Source organism: Carassius carassius, chromosome 11 (assembly GCF_963082965.1).
Source record: "Carassius carassius chromosome 11, fCarCar2.1, whole genome shotgun sequence".
Taxonomy (NCBI): Eukaryota; Metazoa; Chordata; class Actinopteri; order Cypriniformes; family Cyprinidae; genus Carassius; species Carassius carassius.
Window position 1 is genome coordinate 11,448,247 of NC_081765.1, and position 26,022 is coordinate 11,474,268.

General features: G+C 36.3%; 1 protein-coding gene across 1 annotated transcript; it reads left to right on the top strand.

Moving 5' to 3' along the window:
* The first annotated feature begins 215 nt into the window (after positions 1–215).
* Positions 216–25,681, top strand: LOC132152765 (receptor-type tyrosine-protein phosphatase-like N). Its single transcript, XM_059561636.1, has 23 exons — positions 216–680; positions 4,379–4,429; positions 7,543–7,653; positions 8,615–8,708; positions 9,626–9,776; positions 9,854–10,163; positions 10,603–10,728; positions 10,933–10,964; positions 11,209–11,489; positions 12,127–12,213; positions 12,323–12,402; positions 12,488–12,552; positions 19,992–20,201; positions 20,917–21,129; positions 21,529–21,676; positions 22,212–22,285; positions 22,416–22,493; positions 22,840–22,959; positions 23,043–23,209; positions 24,487–24,540; positions 24,638–24,702; positions 24,773–24,846; positions 24,928–25,681. The coding sequence occupies exons 1-23, from the start codon at positions 605–607 to the stop codon at positions 24,997–24,999; spliced, it is 2,739 nt and encodes a 912-aa protein (XP_059417619.1). The 5' UTR covers positions 216–604; the 3' UTR covers positions 25,000–25,681.
* The last annotated feature ends 341 nt before the right edge of the window (positions 25,682–26,022 follow it).

Below are 26,022 nucleotides of genomic sequence, written 5' to 3' on the forward strand. Positions count from 1 at the left end.
AACACGTTTTTGTATGATTCCAAATAAAGGTGTGGGTAACAATTAGCATTTGTCATTGGACTTGGATTTACCTCATATTCATTGATAACAATACTTTCATCAGTGATATGTGATGTCATTTTCATTTTGACCTCAGTCTATTCGTGGGAGGAGGAAAACAATAACCAACAGATGGATTTCATCATCTTCTGCAGTCAATGCTACTAACAGACAGCAACGCATCCTGCCCACTATTTCATAGGTAAACCAGGAGCCAAATGTATAGGCTCTAGCCTCTTTCCTTCATTTTGCATGTAAGACTCTCCACAAACCTCTTGGTTTCCTTATGACGTAATTGCGGGTCCCCGCCACATCGATGAAGGAATATCGTGATTCCCGCTCCAGATCCGCACCAGAGATTCAGTACATTCGTTAATGTCTCTGTGTGTTTATTACTGCCTAAAACGAACGCCTACAGTTAAGTTGTCTTACCTGACGCGTCCATCACTTGTGCTACAAGCGTTTAGCACAAGCCTGCGGCATCGACCGACAAAATGTGGATTTAAATTCTTGACGGAGGGCGATAAAACGGCGCGTGCTGACTTCAGTCCCGTGGATAGTTAATATGATGCATCCACGAGTATGGAGAGCCCTGTTTTTGATGTCCGTATTCTGCCAGATTGGGTTTGCAGGCAAATACGGTAGGTATTAATGTCGCTAGAAAAGAAATTAGCAAGAAAATCGATTGAAATAATGTAATTTTCTTTGTGCACAGACGTGCATTGGTGTGGTTTTTAAGGCCTGTAAATGTGGCCATATTTATATACAGTATAACAAATGCTTCTATTGGTGGGCAATGTAGTGTATTATGTGACATATGGGATCACGTTTAACATGGTTTCATATAGATGCGTGCCATTATTTTAAAATCACTTTTTGAGAAGATTTGCATATTTTGTTTAATTCGTATTGCCCTTGTGGACACTTCTCCACCTAAACATGCATTAAAAGTGTTATAGACGTAAAATTAAGTGTTTATAGCTTTATCATGCAACTGGTGGGAAAAGACAGACGAGGAAGGAGTCGTTCAGTGAAGAGCATCATTTCAGCACCATGGAGAGGGTCAATTTTCATATTTGAGTATTTTGAAAGCATTTATCCACTTTATGTTTTATTCGAGGCTATGTATATATCATCCAGTATGTCATCTTCCTTTATGCAAGCATTATCTGGTTGACAGAAATACTCTTTACTCTCTTTCCCTGCTCTGACCAATAGGAATAAGTCTTCTCTGTATCCTTAGCAACACGTCGGCGACATTGGATGAATGACCCATTTGCAAATATTTCTGTAATAGTCTCACCTACTACGTCTTTTACATTTTCTACTTGAACAACAGTCTCTCGATTGCACTCTCGCCGTTTGTTTAATGGACGAATGTTTTCGTGAGGTTGTTGGGATTTAATATTTTTCGTGCGTTCTTCATGCACTTGTGTTTACTATTGACATTTATGAATGGTATGAATTTTCAGTAGCTGCCCTTTTGCACAGCCTGGTTAAGGCTGCTCTAAACCGACTCAGATTTTAGTTCTGTGTAAATAAAAAAGCTGCGCCATGAAAGCATATATGTATTTGTTTATATTTTGATCATTTAAATTGCTGATATTTCTGCAGTCTTGGCAAGCATGACTTTTGACTCATTTACCATAAGATGTCCTGTCATTTTCGGAAGGCTAATTTTGATGTATTGACTAACAGGGTCTTTTTTAGAGTTAAGGTTGTTGCTGCTTTATCCTGATACGAATTTACACAAACAAATTGTTTGGATTATTTTGTGCAAATATATTGCTTATAATCTTAACACGTTTATATCCGTGTATGTCCGAGACTAAACTCTGATAGTAGTTGGTGTTGTTCATTATGTTGTTTACAAGAATCCCGTGCACTTTAATCATTAATCTGGCATGAGTCAAGTCATCAGTGATAAGTCATCAGTGGAAAGTGGAAATGAGAGGTTGACATCAGCAGTTCACAAGTTCCTGGTGGAAAATAGCTTTAAATAATGAGCAAACTTTACACTTCCCATTTTGATCAACGTAAACTGGAGTGTTTCAAAAATAACTGTTTGTTAGAACTGTGTTCAGTAACCTTCACTTTTCAATATTATAAGAACTTGTTTTGCAGTGCAGCAAGGTTTTTTTTAATTATTTTAACCCATAATAGGGCTTTTCACACTTGAAATAGTTAACCATGGATCATTTTAAATCCAGAGGAAACTGAATCACGTTTCACACAGGTTTATCAACAGGCAAAAAGGGCTACTTTTAGTAAGAAGTCCAACATATTAGGAATTTTAACTTTAATTTTAGCATTGCTTCTGTGCCCTATAGTTGTCACGGGGCTGATGAGATGTGAGACGTGCGGATCCATGTGCAGGCTTTTATTGGTCAGAGACGTGGTCATAACAGGCATGGGTCAAACAATGGCAAACAGGTATATAGAGGGCAAGGCACAAGAATAATCCTAGGGCAAGCGTGGGTCTTCGTTGAGCGAACAATATCCACACAGGGTAATCCAAAGGGTAAAGCCAAATATACGAAAGCAAGAATCAAAATCAAGTAAACAATCCAAAACAAAACATGAAGGCAAGACAAGGCAGGAAACGAGACAACATGGGCTAAACAATACTCAACAGTTTGAAGGTGATCTGAGTGAGTGTTATATAGTGAATGTGTGATTGGTTTCAGCTGTGTGTGTAATCAGTGCATTCAGCTGTGTGCGTGTAATCAGTGCAATGGATGATGGGAACTGTAGTCCGGGGTAAAGTGCAATAGTGGGTGTGGTGCTACAATTAAATTTTTAATCGCGATTAATCACATTATTCTCTGGGATTAATCACATTGTTATGCACAAAACGAATAATTCAAAAGTAGTGTATTGTGCACTTTTTTATTTAAAAGTAGGCCTTCTATATGAACAAAAGTGTAATAACATTTGGTTTGCAAACACTTTAAACAAATAAGGTGCTTTTTACAGCAGTGTTCCTTTTACATAGTAGCAGTTAAAATATTTATTGTAGCCTAAATATGGAAAATATTTGATAGTTTGTTATAGAAAAACAAGTTATGCTCAGAGTCCAGGGCCTCGATCATAATAATATCATATTATTATTATATAATTTTATAATATAATAAATATTTAAATATTTGCGGTGTTACACTGCTTTTCCTGACTGACCTTTTAGGACTTTAAAGGTGAGAATGAAAAAAAAAAATCTAAATTGCTTTCCATCACCATTTGACATGTTTACCCTAAAAACGCAGACGACAGCGGTGTTTTTGTGATCCAAAGCACGCGACTGTTTGTCTGTTGCTAAAGAGGCATGGGACACACTACTAGACTATTTTCAGATCTTAACAGGTTAGAGACTAGTATTATATTATTATAGCTATAATATCATATTATATAATAATATGGTAGCCTATATAATACCACATTATTGTTATATTATTTTAGTATAATATAGTAAAATATTTGAATATTTGCAGTTACCAAGGACTTTTCGGATTTAACTAAGAATGACAGAAACAATGTCACAATCAATGCTTGATATTTACAATATTGGGGATGCTCTGTCTCGATCGGGAGCAGTTAAATGACGCCAGGATTTTTTGGACAAAAACTCATTGGCGACAAGATTCGAAATAAGCAGTTTATAACTAAAATAATCTGGGATTAAGCCCACATGGGAAAAACCCTAATCTGGTTTATAATTTAATTTAGATTTTTTTTCACCAAAAACCAAAAGCTCAATGCAGTCTAAACTGTCTTAATCAGTTTTTAGGCCACTTTACTTTATTCTCTCGAGCTTTATCAGCCTGAGTCTTGCACCCGACCCCCTGACAGTGGTGCTGTTGGCCAGCCTAGAGAATACACACACACATTCAGGCACACAAACAGACATACACACACCCATATACATGCTTAAGCATAGCCAGGTCATGCTCACTGGCAGATATGGTTTCTCTTTTTATTTGATCATCAGAGTTTTTCTCTTCATTCTATCTGCCCACACAGCAGGTCTACACTTTGGGGGAAACTTGCTGCAGTCATAGGCCATCATGGATGAATAATTCTTATCTTGATTCAATATTGTTTACATGCTTTCAGACTGTGTCTTCAAGATATAACTATACTACTAGAGTCAGAAAGTCAGAATTTGATGCATTGGTTTATGGCTGAGATAAATGTGTTGGTGAAGGAAAGGTCACTTAGACATCACTTGAAAAAAGACTATACTACAGTATATCTCCAATCATAAAAATACTTTGAGGTTTCAGTAGTTTTATTCTGTTTTCAACTGGTCCTCTTCTTCTCTCTTTCTGTCTCTTTCATACAGGCTGTTTGTTTGAGAAGAGGCTGTGCTCTAGAGAGCAGTTCTGCTCTGATGGTGAGTATCACAAGAGGGAGACAGTATCATATGGCATAGATACAGTACATCTTACATTCAGAAACAAGGAAGTGTTCCTATCTTCTGCGTCCTGTCTCTTTATTTCTTGCTCATGACGATCTAATTGTGATTTCCGGATCATCACTTGACACTGCAGCTCTGCTACATCCTGCTAGTGCTACGACGCAACAGGAGACACATGCACAGAGCTGAATAATATACACTGCAGGAACTTCCGCATCACTCATATTAGTCAGCATTAACAAAGATAGTGTTGGTGTATACTGGAGGCGGCTGTTTATGTGTCAGTATTTTACATAGACTTCTACATGAAGATACAATGGGTTCCAAAAATCTGGAAATTCTTGTATTTTTCATTATTTTCTAAATTAATATTTTTTTTTCTGTGACACTTTACATTATGGTTTCATTTGTTAACAATAGTCCACATGAATTAACAATGAAAAATACTTCTTAAGCATTTATTAATCCTAGGTAATGTTAATTTCAGTATTCACTAATGCATTCTTAAAATGAAAAGCTGCATTTGTTATTATTATTTAATGGACCTGAGCAAACACTAACTAATGAACAGTTGTGTTTTATTAACTAACGATAACAAAAATGAATCAATACTGTAACAAATACACAATCTTTGTAAAAAAAAAAAAAAATTATCATTGGTAGTTATTAATGCAATAATTAATGTTAAAGAATGGGACCTTAGTGTGAAGTGCTACAATTTTTTTGTTGTTTTTGTTTAACAATTTGAATGAAAAGTAAATTTCAGCTGCACAAACTCCACAAGTTTGTGTAAAACTTAATGATGTAAAACCAGTATGATTTGAGAATGATCCAAAGAGAAGCTTGTGCTTCCTGAAAGCAAAAAACATCTGATCGTCTGTAGAAAGATGCCATTGTCAGAAATGTGCTTATTTGAATAATGACTTGAATATAATGCAGAATCTGAAATATTTCATATTCCTCATATACCATCAGATTTTTATTTTTTCTAACTTGAATCCTAAACCTTTCTGATAATTTCCACTATTAAATATAAAAATAAATAATGTGGTCTCAGACTTTTAAACCCCACTGTATGTAACATTTAGAAGACATTATAAATGTGCAAGTTATCGGTACTGACTACATATTTATATTTTTATGTATTTTTTCATTAGTGTGTGGGTATGGCCCCATATTGTTTTTGTGTTAGAATGCAATTACCTAAAAATTCCAAACTGGAATCATTCACATTCCGTCTGTTATTTTGTACTCCTCTCAGGGATTTACCTGTGTATGTATTTCCACAGCCACAAATCACTAGTATTCTGTCACCTGCTCTTCTCTCTCACCGTCAAGTCCCTCCCACCTCTGCTCCACGTCCCCTTGGTAACGGTGACATCATCAAGCCAATGAAAGCTGGGTGTACACCCCCACAATCACTGATGACTCACTACCCGGTGCTTACGCACAGACTCATGTCTTTCCGTGCATCCAGATACGCACATATCCGTCCATACACACGCATACCTGCAAATTCAAAAGAGGTTACACACATATGAGGAGATTTTTTAAATGCATTGACGATTAGCTGGGTCTTGGGTTGCTGTACATGGTCAAGTGTCAAAAAAATGATGGAACAGAGGAGTAAGCTTTTTTTTCTTTTTTCTTTTTTTTTTTTTGCAGTTTGCTTCCAGTCCAGTCTCTTTTTTCTGACACCTCCACACACACACTTACTGAAAGTCAGGTGTTTGTATAACACTGAATATTTACAGAGACACAGTAATAAAATAGAGAAAGTGGGGGAAAAAAGGAGTTATTCACCTTTTATATGACATCCTCTGCTGGTGCTTGTAGTGTTTGATTTAAAAATTTTTTCTCATAATTCTGAGATTATATCTCACAATTCAATCGTATCTTTTCCGAATTTCGAGAAACAAAGTCTGAATTGTGAGATATAAAATCAGAATTCAGACTTTTTTTCTCACAATTCCCAGTTCACATCCCACAATTCTGATTTTATATCTCACGCTTAACTCTTGAGTTTATTTATGAATATATTTGAATTTATTTATATCACAATACAGACTTTTTTCCTCAGAATTTTGAGATGGAATCACACAATTTGTATAATTCTACTAAAAGCTATTTTCTTATACCAAGGAAAAAAAAGGTTCCATAAGACATAATAAACCTCAGTTAGACATTTGAAAAAAAAAAATATTATGTAGCTTTTATGTATTTATGTGTCTGTCTATGCTGTGTAACCAATGTATAGTCAGCCATAAAACAAAATAATAATGCAGCAATTCCTAAAAAAATATCTGTTATGAATATTATCATATATTATGAGAGGAAGAAAATAATTAAATTTTATGTTGTGTGTGTTACTCCTTTACTGTACATTTTTCTTTTGCTGAAGTTATGGTATGAGATAAGTTCTCCGGGGTCACTTCGATTGCGATGTAATAATGGACTATGTATTTCCATGCCCCAGGGCAACTGATCCATATCCCCCATAGTGCTCTCACATCTCCATCTGTACTATAAATAGCTGTGAGTCATGTTCATGGACAGATCTGCTCTGAGATATAGAAAATGGCCGGGGTTTATGTTTAGAGCTCATCTGCGTGAAGGGATCAAGGGCTTTTTTTAAACCACACAACTGGAGGTTTAGTCAGGGATGAGTCAGTGGTATATGTGTGGGATGTGAGTGTATGTGTGGGGTGGGTTGAATATGTTATGTGTATCAGTCAAGAAACTGACAAATTTTTCACTTATGAGTTACTTTGTTTGCAACATTTTTATTTGCTTCGTAGTCACACCGTATTTATGTATTTAAGATGTTTCATTATTGTGATGTTTATACTGACATCAATAACTTTTTTTTTCTTTTTTTTTTACATAATATTCAGGAGATGCATTTCTATTCTATTCTATCTATTCTATCTTCTTTTTGCATCATTCAAACATTATTTTTATAATATCTTTTTGCATTATTAAAACATTATTTTTATGTTATTGTATTATATTATTTTAAAAGAGGTTTCCTTTCCAGATTTGGATTCAGTGTTCTAGATATGAATGGTTTGTGTTTGTATGTGTTACAGACAAGCTCTTTGGACAGTGCCAGAGCTCCAGACATGACCAGGTTCAGTACCAGGTCTCTGTTCCTGTTCTTCAGAGACTGCAGGAAGTGCTCAAAGAGTTGATGTGTCAGGGTAAACACACACACACTACACAAGCTTTGGTTTTTTCGTTTTTTTGTCATGGTGGGGACTTTCAAATTACCTTCTGTTATTTTTTAAACTGGGCTAATAATATTTTCAAGCATCTACTTCAAAACATAACCACAGATTTATTAAGACAGTATTTAGTATGTTTATTAAGCCATCTTTCTCTCTGGCTAGGCAACACAATGTTTGTCTATTTTTATTTTTTTTTATTTTTTGAGGTTTAGTAGGCTTGCACACACACACATTTACAGTGGTAATGCTATTACTTTTGTGCTTTTTATTTTTTGAAAATATGAAAAATGAGGAAATGCAAATATAATTACAAATCAGTGAATAAAAATCCTGTATTAAATCATGTATCCCGCTACAGTAAAGCTGGTAACTTTGCTATCCTATAAAGAAATCATTATTTATTTACAAAAATGTTTATAATGAAAAAGAAAAAAATATTTTTCAATATTTTATCTATCAGGATACCGTACACTGCATTGCATTACATTGATTTTATTATGGTACTGACAGCAAAACATTTCCTGCAGTTTTAATATTTAACACTTCATTTATTTTCTGATTCATTATATTACCAGTTTTTGCAATAGAAGTACTGTCATCTGCTATATCTAATGGAGTGTGCAAGGTGTATCAAAAGTGTAATATAGAATAATTTAGTTTAATATCAAATGAAATAATGAAGAAATAGATTATCCATTAGGATTAGGAGAGACTAAAGGCAAACAAACAAAGCACTGCAGACAGGACTGAGTATCTCAGGTTTCAGACTTGTTTTCGAGAAAAAGTACATTCACAATGCAAGCTGACTCACTCCTGAAATAAAGACTTTGGCAAGTCATGTACTGTAGAAGTACTACTATACTTTTAATACTGTTTGACATGTCCATACTTACATTGTTTGTGCTGATGTGTGTTTTTGTGTGCTTGTGAACAGGATTCTCCTGGCAGCATGAAATCACCCAACACATCATTGCAAAGGAGCTGAGCCGTATTCCTCACACACGCACACAAAAGGTCCAGAATGTACAGTGAGTACCAGGAACAAACAATGCTTTGAGTTTGAACTAAGGAATATATCATTCATATTGTTTCAAATTTGTATGACTTTAATTCCTTAGTGGAACAATTTTTTTTCTCCTTGGTAATCATTTCTGTGCAGTTCTGTTACAGTTAATGGACTCAAAAGCACCATAAAAGCATCATGAAAGTGCACAATGTTCTAAGTTTGTTGAATTCATATAATAGCTTTTTGAATTTTAAATTGTTCTCTTCAATTAACTGGTAATGGATGGGCGGATCAGTCCGATTCTTTAATACATTTTTTTAGACTGTTGAAAACTTTATCAATTAATTTGATTCAACAGAATATTTCATCCATGAATCAGCACTTCCCTCTGGAATTTTCGAAGTAGAGTTAGCATGGACGCCAAGATATTCTTTTTAAAAAAGGCATTTTTGCCTTTATTTGTATATGTTAATAGACACTTGACAGAAAGCAAAGTGTGAGAGAGTCAGAAAGTACCACAACATCGGCTCCAACGGATATTAATATTCTCAATGCATACGGACATACTACTGAAGATTGTTGTGTTTTTCACATAAAGCTATTTTATGGCTTTTGAATTTTTGAATTGAGTTCTTGTGCTTAATAGACTTGTGTGTTCTACTAATGTAAATGATCTATAATACTTTTATGATGCTTGAATGGTCTACAGTATTTATATGAATGAAAAAAAAGCATTCTTCAGAATTTCTCCTTTTTGTGTTACACAAGTCAGAAAGGTTTGAAACAGCATGAGGATGAGAAAGTATTTTTTTTATTCTTCAATCATTCCTTTGAGTGTGCATTATTGATGCGGGAAAACTTGATTTCAGAGGTCTCTCATACCTCAAATGTTTGATCTCTTTTATTAGATTGAGTGTAATTTACTGAATGTTTTTTTAGGCCGCCACAGCCTGCAGCTAAGAAGGTCTATTCCAGCTCTAATTCTGAACCCGGTCCAGCTCAGAGCTACATGGATTACATGGTCCTAGACCCCCACCATTCCTCTCTCCGGATGCAAGCCCTTCCAATGGACCCATACTCATACCTACAAGTAAGGCTCCTTTATTTTTCGAAAGTAGCATAGAAATTCAAACAGATTTATCTTATCTTTTTATATTCATTTAACAGGAGGACATGACCCATTCTCTCCATCCTCACACCAGCATGGGATACCAGCGACCCCGCTCTCGAGCTGGTGTCCAGCAAAGAGACAGAGATCGTCAGCTCCTGGAAGATGCGGTCTCTCTCTACCTCTCCTCCTCACAACCCTCTTTCCGCCACAGGGGGGCAGCAGCCCTCCCTGCCGCCCCATACTATGAAGATCTAGATTTCCCTTTGGAATATGGAGAGGACTACACCCTACAGGAACAGCCCAGCTCAGCCCAGCGCAACAACAAGAAAATCCCTCAAGACTACAGCTCTCTTGCTGGATTTGATGGTGAGTACCTTTTTTGGGACTCTTCAAGTCTTGTGCCCTTAAGAGGTTGTAATTCTACACAAATCAACTCTGCATGTTTTCCCATTCGCTTTAGTTTGGAATGGATTAAAATGATATTATGGAGCTCTTTGTTGTATCTAACTTGAACAGATGTGTGTTATAAAGTTGTTGGCTTTCAGATTTAGAGAGCAAATATAATAAGATACATTTTTGCAAAACTCTGTATTTAGTATAAAAATAGTATATAGTAAAACCAAGATCATGTTTTAAATCCTAGAAAATCTTTAAACTTGTAAAATGTGTACTTTGAACAGAAGCTTTGGATAAATAAACGTGTAAATTTTATTAAGTGTGAATATGCATTTTATTTTTCAACTGTAAGTGACGGTGTGTGCTGATGTTTTTATTTCATTTTTGCATGTTAATATTTGTGTTATAGATGATACACTGGCACAGCTGGCCACCCTGTTAAAGAGTTTTGGGGTGGACCCACGGGACCTGAGCCCTCAGCAGATAAAAAGACTTACTCTAGTGTTACAGCTGCTAAAAAACATGGAGAATGCAGGTATGGAGTGACATCACAACACACAAATATACTTATGTCATGCATTCAGACATATGCGTTATCACACTGCTTGAATCATATAATTACATTTTATCGACAGCATTAGGTCTTATGCATCCCTCAGTATTTACTTTAATATCATTAAGACTATTTGTGGGACAAAAGCACTGTGTGATGTTTTTTTCTTATCTTTGTGTTCCTCAGATCAATCCCCAGGGACAGTCACGGTAAAAGAGGTAGACGCAGATTTGTAGTCTTAATTATTCACCTTAATGTTTAAAGAAAGTAACACTTTTAATGCATAGTTGAATGAGTCATCTAATTAAAATAACTGCAACTTGTCAGACAGCATTATAAATGAGTAAAAGGAGTTATTAATTTGCTGTATATTGCATTTTTAGGTAAAAAAAAAAAACTTAATTATTTGTTTTATGTTGTACTTTTTTTTACACACAATGCTTTTGTGTTTTTCCTCAACAGACAATTGTAGAAGGCAGTGATAAAGTGACAGAAAAAGGAGCGAAACCCCCCTTACCTGTTTCAGCTCTGCCTTCGAACCCAACATACCAGCTGGCCCCTACTCAGCCCCCATCCACACCAGCCCCTGCCATTGTGCCTAAGGAAGACAGTGGGGACACTGTGGGGCCCACCCTGTCAGCAAAAGACCTGGATTTAAAAGAGAAAATCACCAACATCCTGAAAACCGCTAAGGATGGGACAAACACCAGAGAGGAATATGGCTACATTGTCACTAATCAGAGGTAGGAACTCCTAAAACTTTATAGGGTTTTTATGCTGTACAGTTCATTCACCTGAAATTTGGTGTTGGAGTTATAGATGGCAGATGCCTGATCATTTTAGACACAGTCATCCATGCTCAAGTTTTTACCAAAAAAACTACATTTTTGTAGTATTACACTAAAATTATTGTCTCAGAGTGCAGTAAAATTACAGATTTCTTTTGAGTTTTTCTTTTCTGCTTCAGAGATTGTCATTAAAACGCATATTTGTAGTTAATATAAACTTTCTTTTTATGCTTATTTCTAAAATATTTCATCAACAAATTGCTATAAAATTATTTATATTATTTAAAATAATGTATGTAATAATTACTGGAAATGGCAAGAAAAAAAGGTTTTATAAAAATTTAAATTGGGAATAGTTTGCTCAAATTTCTTCTTCTTTTTTATATTATAGAATTTCCCAAATTTTTCAAACTCATTTAAGATCAGCTTTTACTCTTTGAGACCTTTGAAAATATAGTCTGGTGTGTATTTCTGATGATTTCCTGATGTATTTGTGTTAATATAGCTGAATGTTCCTTGAAATTAATTTAATTTATTTGTGCTGAATGTTCATAATAAAACAAACGTATGTCTTCTTGTGTTTTCCCTCCAGTCCTTTAGGTCTTTATGATGGGGTGAAACTCTTAGAAACACTGGCAGAGAGAATCCATCTCTCCACGAGCAGTTTCATCAACATTAGGTAAATTGTGTGTGTGTGTGTGTGTGCATTGCTGGATGGAGAGACTGATAGATCAGTGAATAAAAGAGAAGGCGATCTATCGGCCACTTGTCTCTGCTCATGTCTGCAGCGTGGTGGGCTCGGCCCTGACGTTCAGGATCCGACAGAACTCTCTTAATCTCAGCGCAGAGGATGTGGCCAATAAAGCCGGTTAGTGACAAGCCTTCTCATTTGGACCATTATTTTTGATGAAAAGGAAAATAATTCACCAGCATTCATGGTCTTTACATTGCAGTAGCTGAGAAGAATTTCCTTGAGGGTGAGACAGGACTGAAAATCATCCAGACTGGAGTGGGAGAGGTATGCTTAGCCCATTTTTTTATGTCTTCCAACCAACACGCAAAACCCACACGTTCACTGTGATCAGCAGGTCTATAGATTAACGATTATGGGACTGGTTGGTATAATGAGCTACTCTCTCTTGTCAGTCAGCAACAGAATTGGCCACACAGGTCACTATTCTCTGCGTAACCACCCTCATCAACCAAACAGGGAACGTTCTCATTGAAATTCATAGATTCTACAGTTCTGTCCTGTATCTATTATGTACAGATCACGTACCAAGATATAATTCTGGGTTCTCGTGAATCACTTTAATGCGTTTAATACTGAACCAAACAAGGAGGGCATTTGAAATGAACTGTTTTAGAAATCGTCACTGTTCAACTCGAACTGTACCGTTCCTCCTGCGTTTTTTCCCACTGTGCCTCATTTCTCTCCCTCACTCATTCTTTCTCTTCTTGTCCCCAGCCATTCTCCCCTCTGCCATTCTTTTGGCCCTTCTCTTTTTGTTACCTCTGCCTTTGACCCCTCCCCATCCCTTTCTCCCTCGCTCCCCCACTTTCTTGGGTGGCTTTTGTGCTCGGTGCGTATTGAGGCGTTCTGCTCTCCCTCGCTCGGTCCCTTTCACTTTGTACAGCTGTTGCAGACCCTTGAATGCAGAATAATGTCTTTTGTTGCATCCGGCTGCTCATATTTTTAATTATTCTTTCTTGTCCTATTGTGGGCTGTGACACTTTCTTTGCTCTAAAGTGCACGGTGTATGAGTGAGTGAGTGTGTGTGTGCTCTCTTTTTCTTTTATCTTATAATTTTCTCTCTCTGCCTCAGTAATGAGACCTGCTTGCACCTGACTGTTTTTTTTCCACCTTTTATTGGGATTAATGCTTAGGCTGTTTTGTCTCTCTGTGCTTCGTTCTCTCTCTGTGAGTCTCTTTCTTTACTTCTTTAATGAATCCCACAGTGACATACAAGGCAATGCCATTTCAGCACTCCCACTGAGATTGCGCTGGAATCTTTTATTAAAGGGATAATTCAGCCAAAAATTTTAATTCTGTCATCATTTACTCACCCTAAGATATTTTGGAGAATGTTGGTAACCAAACAGTTGCTGGTCCCCATTGGCTTCCATAGTATTTTTTATTTCCATGCTATGGAGGTCAATGGGGACCAGCCACTGTTTGATTACCAACATTCTTCAAACTATCTTCTTTTGTGTTTAACAGAAGAAAGAAATTTAAACAATTTTGGAACAAAATGAGTGTGAGTTAAATGATGACCAATTTTTAGTTTGGGATGAACTATTAATTTAATTGAGAAAATGTTTTCAAATGTATCCTAGGACTTTTATATTTAGGGGATGGCACATCCTGAAAATCCTTTTCTGCTTAAAATATAATACATTTGTTTTAAAGCATATTCATCAATCGTGTCAATTTAAACACTTTGGCAGGATGCATTACCCATATTGTCCTCAGCTTGTGTGATCTCATATATCTTTGTGTTGTACGGTTGTTCCAGATGTGAGGGCTCAGTGTTTGTGTCCTTGCCAAACCATATTACTTACAAACCCTTTTTTGGGCCCATGGCACTTTCCTTACACTCCATTCGTTGTACCCCCTACTGTTCCTGTTGCTTTCGGCCCGTTTGTTCCCTCCTCTCTTTCTCTCTCACGGATGACCTATCCGGGGCATCATTACCACCCCCCACCCTACCATATCACCATCAGCAACATGTGGAGCTGTCGCTACGGCAACGACGTTTGATGTGACAAGTGGCGGCATTGGTTGAATGGGGCTGAGAGGCAGCGAGGCCTTCATATGAGTCGGACACAGCTCTCAGGGAGGCACATTCTCTCTTTCCCCTCCCTTTTTTTGTCCTTCCCATTTATTTTCATTCATTTACCTTTTCGCTCTACACTACACGTATGCCACTCTTTTCCCTCCATTTTGGTTTCTCAGCTCTGAAATGTTAACCGCTGGCTTTGAAGCGCTTGTTTGATGCTTGCTTAAGTCATCCGACCGTGGATGCTTGGACTTTGAGGAGGCTTGATAATGTGAGATTGAAGACAGTCCTGCTTGAGATGTTGTGGCGCGTGTGATGTTAAGAGTCTGGAGAGCACACGAGATGTGTGCCGGTGAGTTCTGTTTCATTCTAGATCTACTGATGCTGTAGGCCTTTATGTAGTGTTTAAATTCTGAGATGTGTATTTATTTGGATTTTTTTCTGATGGTTGTGCTTGACATTGAGATATATTTTCCTTATAAACAATGTTGAAAACTGTGTGCATACCTATCGCTTTAATAATTTATCAAATACTGATGCCATTAGTCATGTTTCCTAATTTATCAGATTTAATTAAGCTACTTTGAACATTTCTATATGTATATTTCAGAAAAAAAACCTCCTTCCCTTGGAACTTAAAGAAAGGTAGAAACTATTGCATTAAATTTGCTTCGTAAAATACATCATTTAAAAATGATCACTGCTAAAAAAAAGTCTAACTTTTTTTTTTCTGTTGCACACCCATACACTTGAAATACCGTATCAGTTAAAATCTATGACAAATAATGCTGTATTTTAAGTGTAAGTCGGTTTTGTACAGTTTATATTGTAGGCTTTATCTGTTCTATAAATCTATGAAAAACAAATGCACATTGATTACTCAAACTTCTATTTTCTAGTCACCAAACATCACTACTAAACTAAAACACTAGTTTAAACTTATAAGGAGGTATTACATTACTCTCCAGTTTTCAACTGAATTGTCTAGTACATATGTAAACTATATATAAACTATTTGATACAAATATTTAGTATTAAACTTAAAATACTTTTTTTTTTTTTTTTAGCATCTGTGTCAACAAACCATAATAACAGAACTAAGAATATGTGTCTTTTACTATTTGGTAGTATTTAGACAAATTATGCTAAGATTTAAAATCATTAGAAATGAAAACTAAAATAACAATTAACCAAATGCATTTGATCTCAGTTCACATATTTGGTTTTATTCAGCTTGGCATACTCACGAATGTGTGCGCAATCAGGGCCGGCCCTGACCAATTTGCTGCCCTAGGCAAGATTTTACCTGGCGCCCCATGCATCACAGCCCATTTCACCCTGTCATTGTGTTCATGATTTAGCTTATATATATATATATATATATATATATATATATATATATATATATATATATATATATATATATATATATATATATATATATACACACACACACACACACACACACACATTACAACAGAACTGTTTCCAACACTCATAATAAATCATCATATTAGAATGATTTCTAAAGGATCATGTGATAGACCGGATGTCACATGTGACACTGAAGAATGGAGTAATGATGCTGAAAATTCAGCTTTGCATCACAGAAATAAATGATAATTTAAAGTATAATAAATTGAAAACAAATTATTTTAAATTGTAATAATATATCACAATATTACATTTTTTTCTGTATTTTTGCTCAAATAAATGCAGGCTTGATGAGCAGAAGAAACTTCTTTCAAAAACATTAAAAATAGTAATGTTTCCAAACTTTTGGCCTGTACTGTATCCCCCCAAAACTGCACAACTGTAGAGTAAAACATTAATAAAAAAGTGATAATAAAAAATGCGTCTTAAAACTGACATGATTGTTTTTTTTTTGCTTTATTTGGTAGTATTTCGAATTAATGGTTTTTAAATAGTAGCCCATTATAAAAAAAATATGTAAAAAAAAATTCACTCGTTCACTCATTCTGGCGCCTCTATGGATGAGTGGCGCCCTTAGCATTTGCCTATACCGCCTATGCCGCGGGCCGGCCCTGTGCGCAATGCCATGTGCTGGATCTGTAATGTATATGTGCGTTTGATGAAACAATTTTGTTAAATGCTGTTTTTAAGAATTGTGCTCTATCTTGAATAGTGATGTCAGGTGGACCGGTTGCTGTGGTAACAGGGCAGAGCAGGCTGGATGAGTGAGATGATGTAATCCGTTTGTAGTCATTGCAGGTGCACCTAATTTTATATTATTTCTCTTGGTTTCGTGGACTAATTAGATATTATTGTAAAAAAGTTTTATTGCATAAAATGTTATCAACACAATCTGCTAAAACCACAAACTTACTGACTGGAATTAACTGGATGTTCATTTTTCTTGTTACCTTGAAATACATTTGATTGCTTAGCCCTATAGTTTTTGATGATTTTCTTTTAATCATTTTCTAGTTTCCATCTAGAGTAGGGTTGCAAAAGAACATGCTATTTCAAATATTATATATATATATATATATATATATATATATATATATATATATATATATATATATATATATATATATATATATATATACAGGTGGTTGGAATGTATTGAAAGATGGAAGAGAAAGAAAAATCATCCATTACAAAAAACTCTCTAAAGGTTTTTTTTTCTAGAGGATACTGGATGAAAACCGCAGACCTTCTGCTGTGCAATAGAAAAGCAGTGAGACGACGGTGGTGATGTGAATTCTGACGAGTCATAGTCTGAACGCCTCTATCAGATAACAGCAGAGTCCTGCTGAATTGTGAAATCAATTCACAGCGAGTGAATGGAGCAGAATATACATAATGGGACAGACGGAGTGATGAAATCTTAGATTACCGAGAGCCTCGGAGACGGTCGGTGCTCCATTTCTAACTCGGACGTCTCGGCCGTGCCTGAATTGCCTATTGTGATTCAGAGTACGAAGCTCTAGGTGATCTTTGCCCTTAGGATCTTCCAAAACAAACAAGCACACAAACAGCCATACGTGTGTGTGTGTATCTCCTTTTTTTTGTGGCTGAGGTCAAAGGGCTCGGTAGATGTCAGCGGGGTCATGGGGAACGGCAGAAGGGTCCTGGGACCCTGAATCCTATTTTCCCGCTTCTCGAGGAACAGATGTTTGAATTATGCTTTCTCAGCCAACAGCTTATTGTGATTCAAATGCACATTTGTATTTGTAGTGACATGTCCATATATGGAGAATATGTGCTGAACTGTGTGTTATGCTTTCTTTATGTATGTCATGATGTTATTCCTCACATCTCACCCTCTCCGGACCCCTTTTCCCCCTCCTGCGCAGAGTTTTACTCTCTCGTTCCCTGTAACCATGCTTTCTCTCCTTGCGATCAGTTGCCTTCTCTCCCGCTTTCTCTCTGCCTCCTCATTTCTCTGCCTGCCCCTCTCAGACCTTGGGGGGCCTTTGTCCTCTTGTCCTAAACCAGCTCATTTTTCCTGCCTGCTCCTGTGCTCCATTCTAAAAGCCTGTCAGTCTTCCTTTCGGGGCCTCTCTGGAGTAGCAGGTGAGGCGCCCCGCACCCTTTATCTCCTCCCCCATTGTCCTTCCGTCCAGTCGTGCACTCTTGCTTCAACACCACCACCCCCTCCAGCCTTCCACCTCCTTCAGTCTTTCCTCCAGAACATTCTTCTAGCTTTTCAGGAGAAAAGGCCGAATTTGAGTGGGAACAAGAGGGGCAGAATGAAACGTGTGAGGGACGAAGAAGGAGAAAGAGAGGGAGAGTGGGTTTGAGGAGGACAGGGAGTGAGGGGGGAAATGGTTGATGAATTTCGAGAAAGGACAGAAAAGAAGGGAAAGCGTCCTGACCTCTTTGTGGTCAGACTTAAGTGCTTATTCACTCAATCTTTTTCTTTTGCTAGCTCAGCTCTAGCGGCTGTCTGTGCGCTGCAGAGCCCGTTGAGATGGTGGTGAGGTGTCAGCCTAAAGGTCTGTTCTACTTTCTCTGAAAAAGCAGTGGGTGCCTGTGTGAAAATTATAACCAGTGTAAGGATAGGTTGTTAAAAGTCGCTGTAGCATTCTTTCCTGTTTTATTTCACATGGCAAGATTTTTTATTTATTTTTTATTTTTTGGTTTGCAACTTTATACCTCAAGGGATAATTAGTCTTTTGAATATTTTTGTGAAAAAAGTAAATATCGATGGATGTAAAAGTCTGTCATTTATTAAAAAAAAGGGTTTCAAAAGATTGTATTCAGTCAATTTGCAATTCTTTACAAAAACTCTTAAAATAGTTATTTCATTAAAATCATTACAATATTATTAATTATCATCAAAATATTATTAAGTATTGAGCATTATGCACTAAATTTACAAGATTTCTTTGATCAGCTTTGTTTGATATGAGAGGTATATAATTTAATAATGAAATAATTCAATTGAAATAAATCAATTAAAAGTTCCTGATCTTTTTGTCATAATCCCCTGTACTTTTTATAGAATTATCTTCATGCCAAATATTAATTGATATTCTGGACATGAACATGCAGTTATTAATGACATAAATATAATGTATATTCATATGAGCAATTACACCTTTGTGATTATATATTTTTAATGATCTTGAAGTCCTACAGAAGCTAAAGTTTATTTTATAATAAAATAAACTTCAGCTTATGTAGGACTTCAAGATAATAAGTATAAATATAGTATAAAATTATATGTATGTATATGTGTACAATTAGTAAATGTGGTTTATTGTAGTACAGAGGATATTCTCTTTTATTTTAATAATCATGGAAAAATATTTAGCAGCATCTTATACTTGTATTTAACACATAAAGATACCAAAATAATAACACCCAAAGGTAACGATTAGATTGCATATGGATTAAAAAGATGTGCCAATAAGTATGACATACTAAGGTGGTCTCTGTAGATAACACCACGTATTATTCAGTCTAATAATGCAGGCGTATTGACAATAGCATGTTTCCTCTGCTCTCCTCTCATTTCCTTTGCTCATTGTGATGGCCATGGATTTCATTGAGCATTCTGTTGTTGCCATGGTAGAGCTACGGCCTGTTCTCCCCTGCTGAGGCTCCCAGACACCATGGCAACACCAACAGACAGGAGTTGGAGACAAGGGGGCAGAGAGCTGGGACGGCGCATGCATGACATCAACAATCATTGCATCCGTTCGTTTTCTTGTTCTCTCGTTGTGCTGTAAGTACAGAGAGAGAGAGAGAGAGAGAGAGATGGAATAAACTAAATGAGAGTGTGCAAGAGATCCCCTCAGAGTGATTGACACTGCATTGTGTGGGGGATTTCTTTAAGTGTATACTTGCTGGTAATTATTCAGCGGGGCGGGCGGGTCAGTGACTTTGTCTAATTATTTCAGGGTGGCACGTGGCTGTGCGTGTATGTCTGGGTTGCCAGGGTAATTAGTAGTCAATGATGACATCCAACTTGTTTACACAAACAGAGAGAGAGACAAAAGAGGGACAAGAGAGTGTAGGGAAGACACTGTCTTGTGCCAGAGAGACCACACAAACGCTGCACTTTCCTTATTTGGTTGTGCAATGAAAGTGATCTCTGAAATTTGTTTAATTTTAATTTCTTTGTGTCGCATTGTCCTTTTTGTATAATGTTGTCTCACATTACTTATATATCTCTTTTTTCTGTTTCTCTCCTTTATCTTAGAGGAGCGAGGGGCGTGGCTTGCCCCAGGCCACACGGATATGGGAGGGTTCGCGTGGGGCCATCCTGACAATGGCAGCCATGGCATGTGTGGGCACGGTGTTGTTAGTCGCCCTGGTGATTGCCTGTCTCCGGCACCACACCCATCAGTTAGCCTCTGGCAAATTAGGACTGGGACCAGAAGCCGGCGTGGAAACCCACTTTGATTACCAGGTACAATGTTAAACAAACACAAAAACACGGAAAGAAAAAGATACAGAGCGACATTAAGATATTTACTATATCATCCCAAAAAAAGGAAAATGTAATCAGGACAAAAACATACATAGAATGACCCTAAAAGAATCAAAAATTTCAAAACCACATTAAAGGAAAGAAAACAATATAATGGCACATGGAATAGCGTAATATAGTACCAGAAATATTGCATTATGAATAAAATATCATCAGCCTTTCGGGAGCCTGAAATGTCTTTGGGGTCTTTTGCTTGTAACATTGTGAAATATTATTAAAATTTCAAACAACTGTTTTTATTTTAATATATTTAAAAATGTATTTAAAAAAAAGAATATATATATATATATATATATATATATATATATATATATATATATATATATATATATATATATATATATATATATACACACATATTTCTCTCTAGATTTTTGATGAATAGAAGGTTCAAAAGAACAGCATTTATTTGATGTAGAAATCTTTTGTAACATTATAAATGTCTTTATTGTCATTATCCTAATCAGGTGTAACTGGCATATAATCAGCACTGTAATTGCATTTAAATTCATATGACATTGAGTTTTAGTGATATTGGTAACTGTACATTCACAGTGATGATCATTGATCTGAGAATGTCATTTGAAACGTTAATGCTCAGTCAGTGATGAGCAGGTTTGTCTGCGTCTCTCAGGAGCTGTGTCGCCAGCACATGGCAGCCAAGTCATCGTTCACCCGTCCGGAGCCAGGCGGTCGACGGGGGACCGACACATCTCGAGTCAGCAGTGTGTCGTCTCAGTTCAGCGATGGACCGCAGAACAGTCCCAGCTCTCACAGCAGCACACCGTCCTGGAGTGAAGAGCCTGCACAGTCCAACATGGACATCTCCACCGGACACATGATACTGGTACACGCACACAAATTATAATTCAGACTTCACTTTGCTAGTGTGTGTAATATGCCGCATCTTTCTATGTGCTATAAAAAGTGAGAATCATACTCTAATTAACTGAAATTATTGTACTTCAGTTTCTGACTGTTCAGCACATATCAGTAAATACGTTGCAGTACTTGCTTGCACAAACCAAGTCTATATTTAAACATGCCCAGAACTAGCAAAGAAGAACTATTAGAGTTCTATTGTCTTATTTTACTTATATTAGTAAATTCTGAGAATTAAGTTGTGTCCCGAATGCTAATCTGGAGTCTTTTTTGTCATGTCAAGTTGTTTATTAATCACATAGAAGCATATTAGGCATTTCATGAGCAGTCAGTGGAATGCTTCAGGTCCATTTCTGTTGTCCAGGCATATATGGAGGATCATCTGAAGAATAAAGACCGATTGCGGAAAGAGTGGGAGGCTCTGTGTTCGTACCAGGCTGAGCCAAGCTCTGTCTCTATCGCCCAGTCTGAAAGCAACATGGAGAAGAACCGCTTTCCTGACTTTGTGCCCTGTAAGAGCAATGTGCCTTTTTTAACCAAAAAACATTCATGTCAGTGATCTCATCCATATACACTACAGTAAGAAATTAATCACTTTTATTCAGCAAGGACACATTATATTGAATTTTGAAACATTTATGTTACAAGATTTCTACTTCAATTTCTGTTTCAATAAGAAAAACAATAAGCAGAGCAACATTTGTCAGCATTGCCAATACTAAGAACTGTTTCTAGAGCAGAAAATCAGCATACTAGAATGATTTCTGAAAGATCATGTGACAGAAGTCTGCAGTAATGATGCTGAAAATTCAACTTTGCATCACAGGAACACATTACATTTGAAATATTTTCAAATAAAAAACTATTATTTTAAAATGTAATCATATAAATATAAATGCAGCTATACAGTCTTGATTTTTTTTTTTTTTAAACATTACAAAATCTTACTGACCCAGACTTTTGAAATGTATTGTACACTGGTAGATGCAAAACATTGTATACCAAACTTTTAATTTTTAGTATGTTTAATTACATGTTATGTTTTAGATGACCATTCGAGAGTGAAACTAAAGGCAGAGGTCAACCCCTCCAAAGAGGACTACATAAATGCCAGCACTATAGTAAGAAACATTAATCTTCATTCCACTACAAAATAAAGTCCTGGCTGCTAGCACTGATATGTATGCTAGATAATAAAATATTAGTCTTTTTGTCTATAAAAAAATCTTCATTTATTATCTTCATCCATAGATTGATCATGATCCACGTTTACCTGCTTATATTGCAACTCAAGGACCTTTACCGCACACTATTGCTGATTTCTGGCAGGTAAGGTGCAAATGTTGAGAGTAATCATTAAATTTTAAGATTAAGATTTAACTAATAAAAAAAAAATATATATATATATATATATATATATATATATATATATATATATTTCAATCAATTTAGAATATATATATATATATATATATATATATATATATATATATATATATATATATGTGTGTGTGTGTGTGTGTGTGTGTGTGTGTGTGTGAATATTAGAAAAACATTATCACAAAAATAAATTATTAGTATATTAATAAATGGCTATAAATGTTATAATATATTATTAATATGCATCTCAAGTGATTCTTTGTGTATTGACAATGTGTTTTGGTGCATATGTTAGATGGTATGGGAGAATGGCTGTACTGTAATAGTGATGATGACCGCTCTAGTGGAGGATGGAGAGAAACAATGTGAACGTTACTGGCCTGATGAAGGATCATCTTTATACAACATCTACGAGGTGACAAACATTCGGTTTCATTGCCCTAGAAGTCCCTTGTGTTTAGTTTTGTAGTTTTCATCCATTGTTCTTGTATGTCTCAGGTGAATCTGGTATCTGAACACATCTGGTGTAAAGACTTCCTTGTTCGTAGTTTCTACCTGAAGAACGTTCAGACTCAGGAGACACGCACTCTGACCCAGTTTCATCTGCTGAGCTGGCCTGCACAAGGCATCCCCTCCTCGACACGCCCCCTGCTGGACTTCCGCAGGTACTGCCACCTCACACCTGCAACTAGCATTCTGATTGGACTACAAACAGATTACACACACATCAGGTAGTGGCACCTCAAAAAATTCAGATGAGGAAATCATTTGACTATACCAGAAATAGCTAAACAAATTTACTAAAAGATAATTTAAATAATTTTCAAGGAATACTGTCCAATAGCAGCCCCGCTGGATATTGTTTCAGAGGGAGGCAGCATCTTTTTTGCCTCCCTTGTGCTCAGTATGTTCTCATAGAGAACATAATGCCAAATTCATGTGACATTAGGTTCGCAACCGGTCATAAAATTGGTAAAACTGGTGGATAACCACTGATTAAAAATTGATATTGAACACAAAATTAACATAAAATTAAGATATTTTTCCAAATTATGTATACAGCATTTTTCTAAAAATGCACAAAAACAATTAATAAATATTAAATTTAATTGTTTAAATGTATATCAATTTTTGTTGATAAAAACATACAAAATGTTTCTTGTTGATAGTGTAAGATAAACAGTGTTTAAATGCATAACAAATCAAAGTAATGAGTAAATATAATATTTAATAGCATATTTAACAATATTCAAAAATAAACAAAAATAAAATAAAACATACACACACACACAAAAAAATTTTTCAACAAATGATCAACTTATCATTATTTAAACTATCAAATAAACTTAAAAAACCCAAATGACACTAACATACATACACACATTGCAAATACTTTCCCTGCTGTTTTTCCTCACCCTAAAATGAGGATCTGCTTTACACTTGGGATTCCCTAAATATCTGTGGATGTTTTCTTTACCTTAAAGTCTATTCCTTATATGTCCCACTCCCTTGAATGCATTTGCATTTTGGACTGTCTCCATTTGTGCTTGACATGGGCCCTGTTTTACCCCCTGCCCTTCTCTCCTGCTCCTCTTCCTCCTCCTCCCACCGTCACTCTCTCTGTCTCAGATGGAGATCGGTAGGTCCCTGGACGTAGCACATCTCCCAGTGTCATTTTTGTGATTTGCAGCTAGTAGTCTGGGTCCAGTTGCATAGTCACAAAAATGATCATTGGTAGGTGTGAGTGCAGCAGGAGCGAGGCTTAACGGATGCTCCATCTCTTCTCTCCTCCTTCCCTCCCCAGCCTCACGCGTCGCTCAGTTCCTCTTTGTCAACCAAAGAATAAATTGTAGGGTTGGACATATTGACTATTATGGTCATTATTACATGCTCAGCTTTTAATTTTCTTTCTCTCTTCTATGCTCCCTTTGTCTTTTTTTAGAAAAGTAAACAAATGCTACAGAGGACGCTCTTGCCCAATCATTGTGCACTGCAGGTAAACGGCTACAGTGCATCTCAGACTCACTATATGGGCATTTTATATAACTGCTATTGAAAATGAATGATTTAAATGGGTTTCCTGTTTCACACAGCGATGGAACTGGCAGAACCGGCACCTACATTCTTATTGACATGGTACTTAACCGCATGGCGAAAGGTAAGCACCTCTTTCCTCTAGCCATTTGATTTCATGTACGTGCCCCATGCTCATAGGTTGTCTGTTTCAGGCGTGAAGGAGATTGACATTGCCGCCACACTAGAGCATATTCGTGACCAGAGACCTAGTATGGTACGCACTAAGGTATGTACAAAGTGCTTTCCCATGATTTCAGCATGTGATTGTGAGAGTAAATGCATGCACTAAACTTGATTGTTTCTTCAGGACCAGTTTGAGTTCGCCTTGACAGCTGTGGCAGAAGAAGTGAATGCCATTCTGAAAGCCCTTCCGCAGTGAGCCACATCCCACTGTGTTACTATTACATCTTTTCACTTACTCTTACCACTTTTCATGCACCTCTTTCATTTTCAAAAGTCAGATATGAATGTTGTCACTCTTTAAAAGACTGAAAGCTTTCCATGTGCTGGAAACGCTTTCCAGGGGCCAAGTTCTTCAGAGTTTCAGGGAGAAATGGTGGTGTTAAGAGACATTTGCGTTCCACACAAGCATCAAATTTGTCCTAATTTCTGAAAACTGACAGTATAATGTTGTCTTTTTTTATAAATATACATATACATATATTGTTTGATGTTGAAAAATGCAGGTTTTGTTCTTAAAATGCTTTCTTTACCATGGCCAAAAATGCAATTCATGTATCAAATGTAGAAACTATACAAAAGAACCCAGCATGTCTCATGCAGTCAAACATGAGATCATATATGCACAGTCATGTCTGAACTGAATTCATTGGAATGTGCCTGAAAGGCACCTGTAACATCTTCTGGTTCCTGACATTCAGTGCTTTCCCATCTTTAATGTCTAGTGCAGTCTTTATGTCATGTGATCACTGTAAATAATTCACAGAGAGCTCTGTTTGTTTATTCCTGTAGCAAATGTGTAGAAAAATATAAAAGAGAGAAATATATATGATTATTATTTTTAAATGGTTCTGAATTAAATGTGAATCTGTGTAGCAGCACTGCTTGATGTGTGTGGCTTCTCTCTTTCATGATGACCATGCATTTATTAAAAGATTTTGTCTGTAGAAAAATGACTTTTAGACTGACTGTAGTTAAGGCATCACTCGCAGGTGTCGATGAGGCCATGCTAACTAGCCAAACCTTGATGGTGTCTGTAAATAGTCACTATATTTGGTACGATGTGTGAGCCACAGAAATGACACACTTAACCTTTACAATAAAAAAAAAAAAAAATTGAATAAAAACATTAGCAACACTGTTTTCAACACTAATAATAAATTATACAGAATTGATTTTGAGCCTCACATCAGCATATTATAATTATTTCTGAAGAATCATG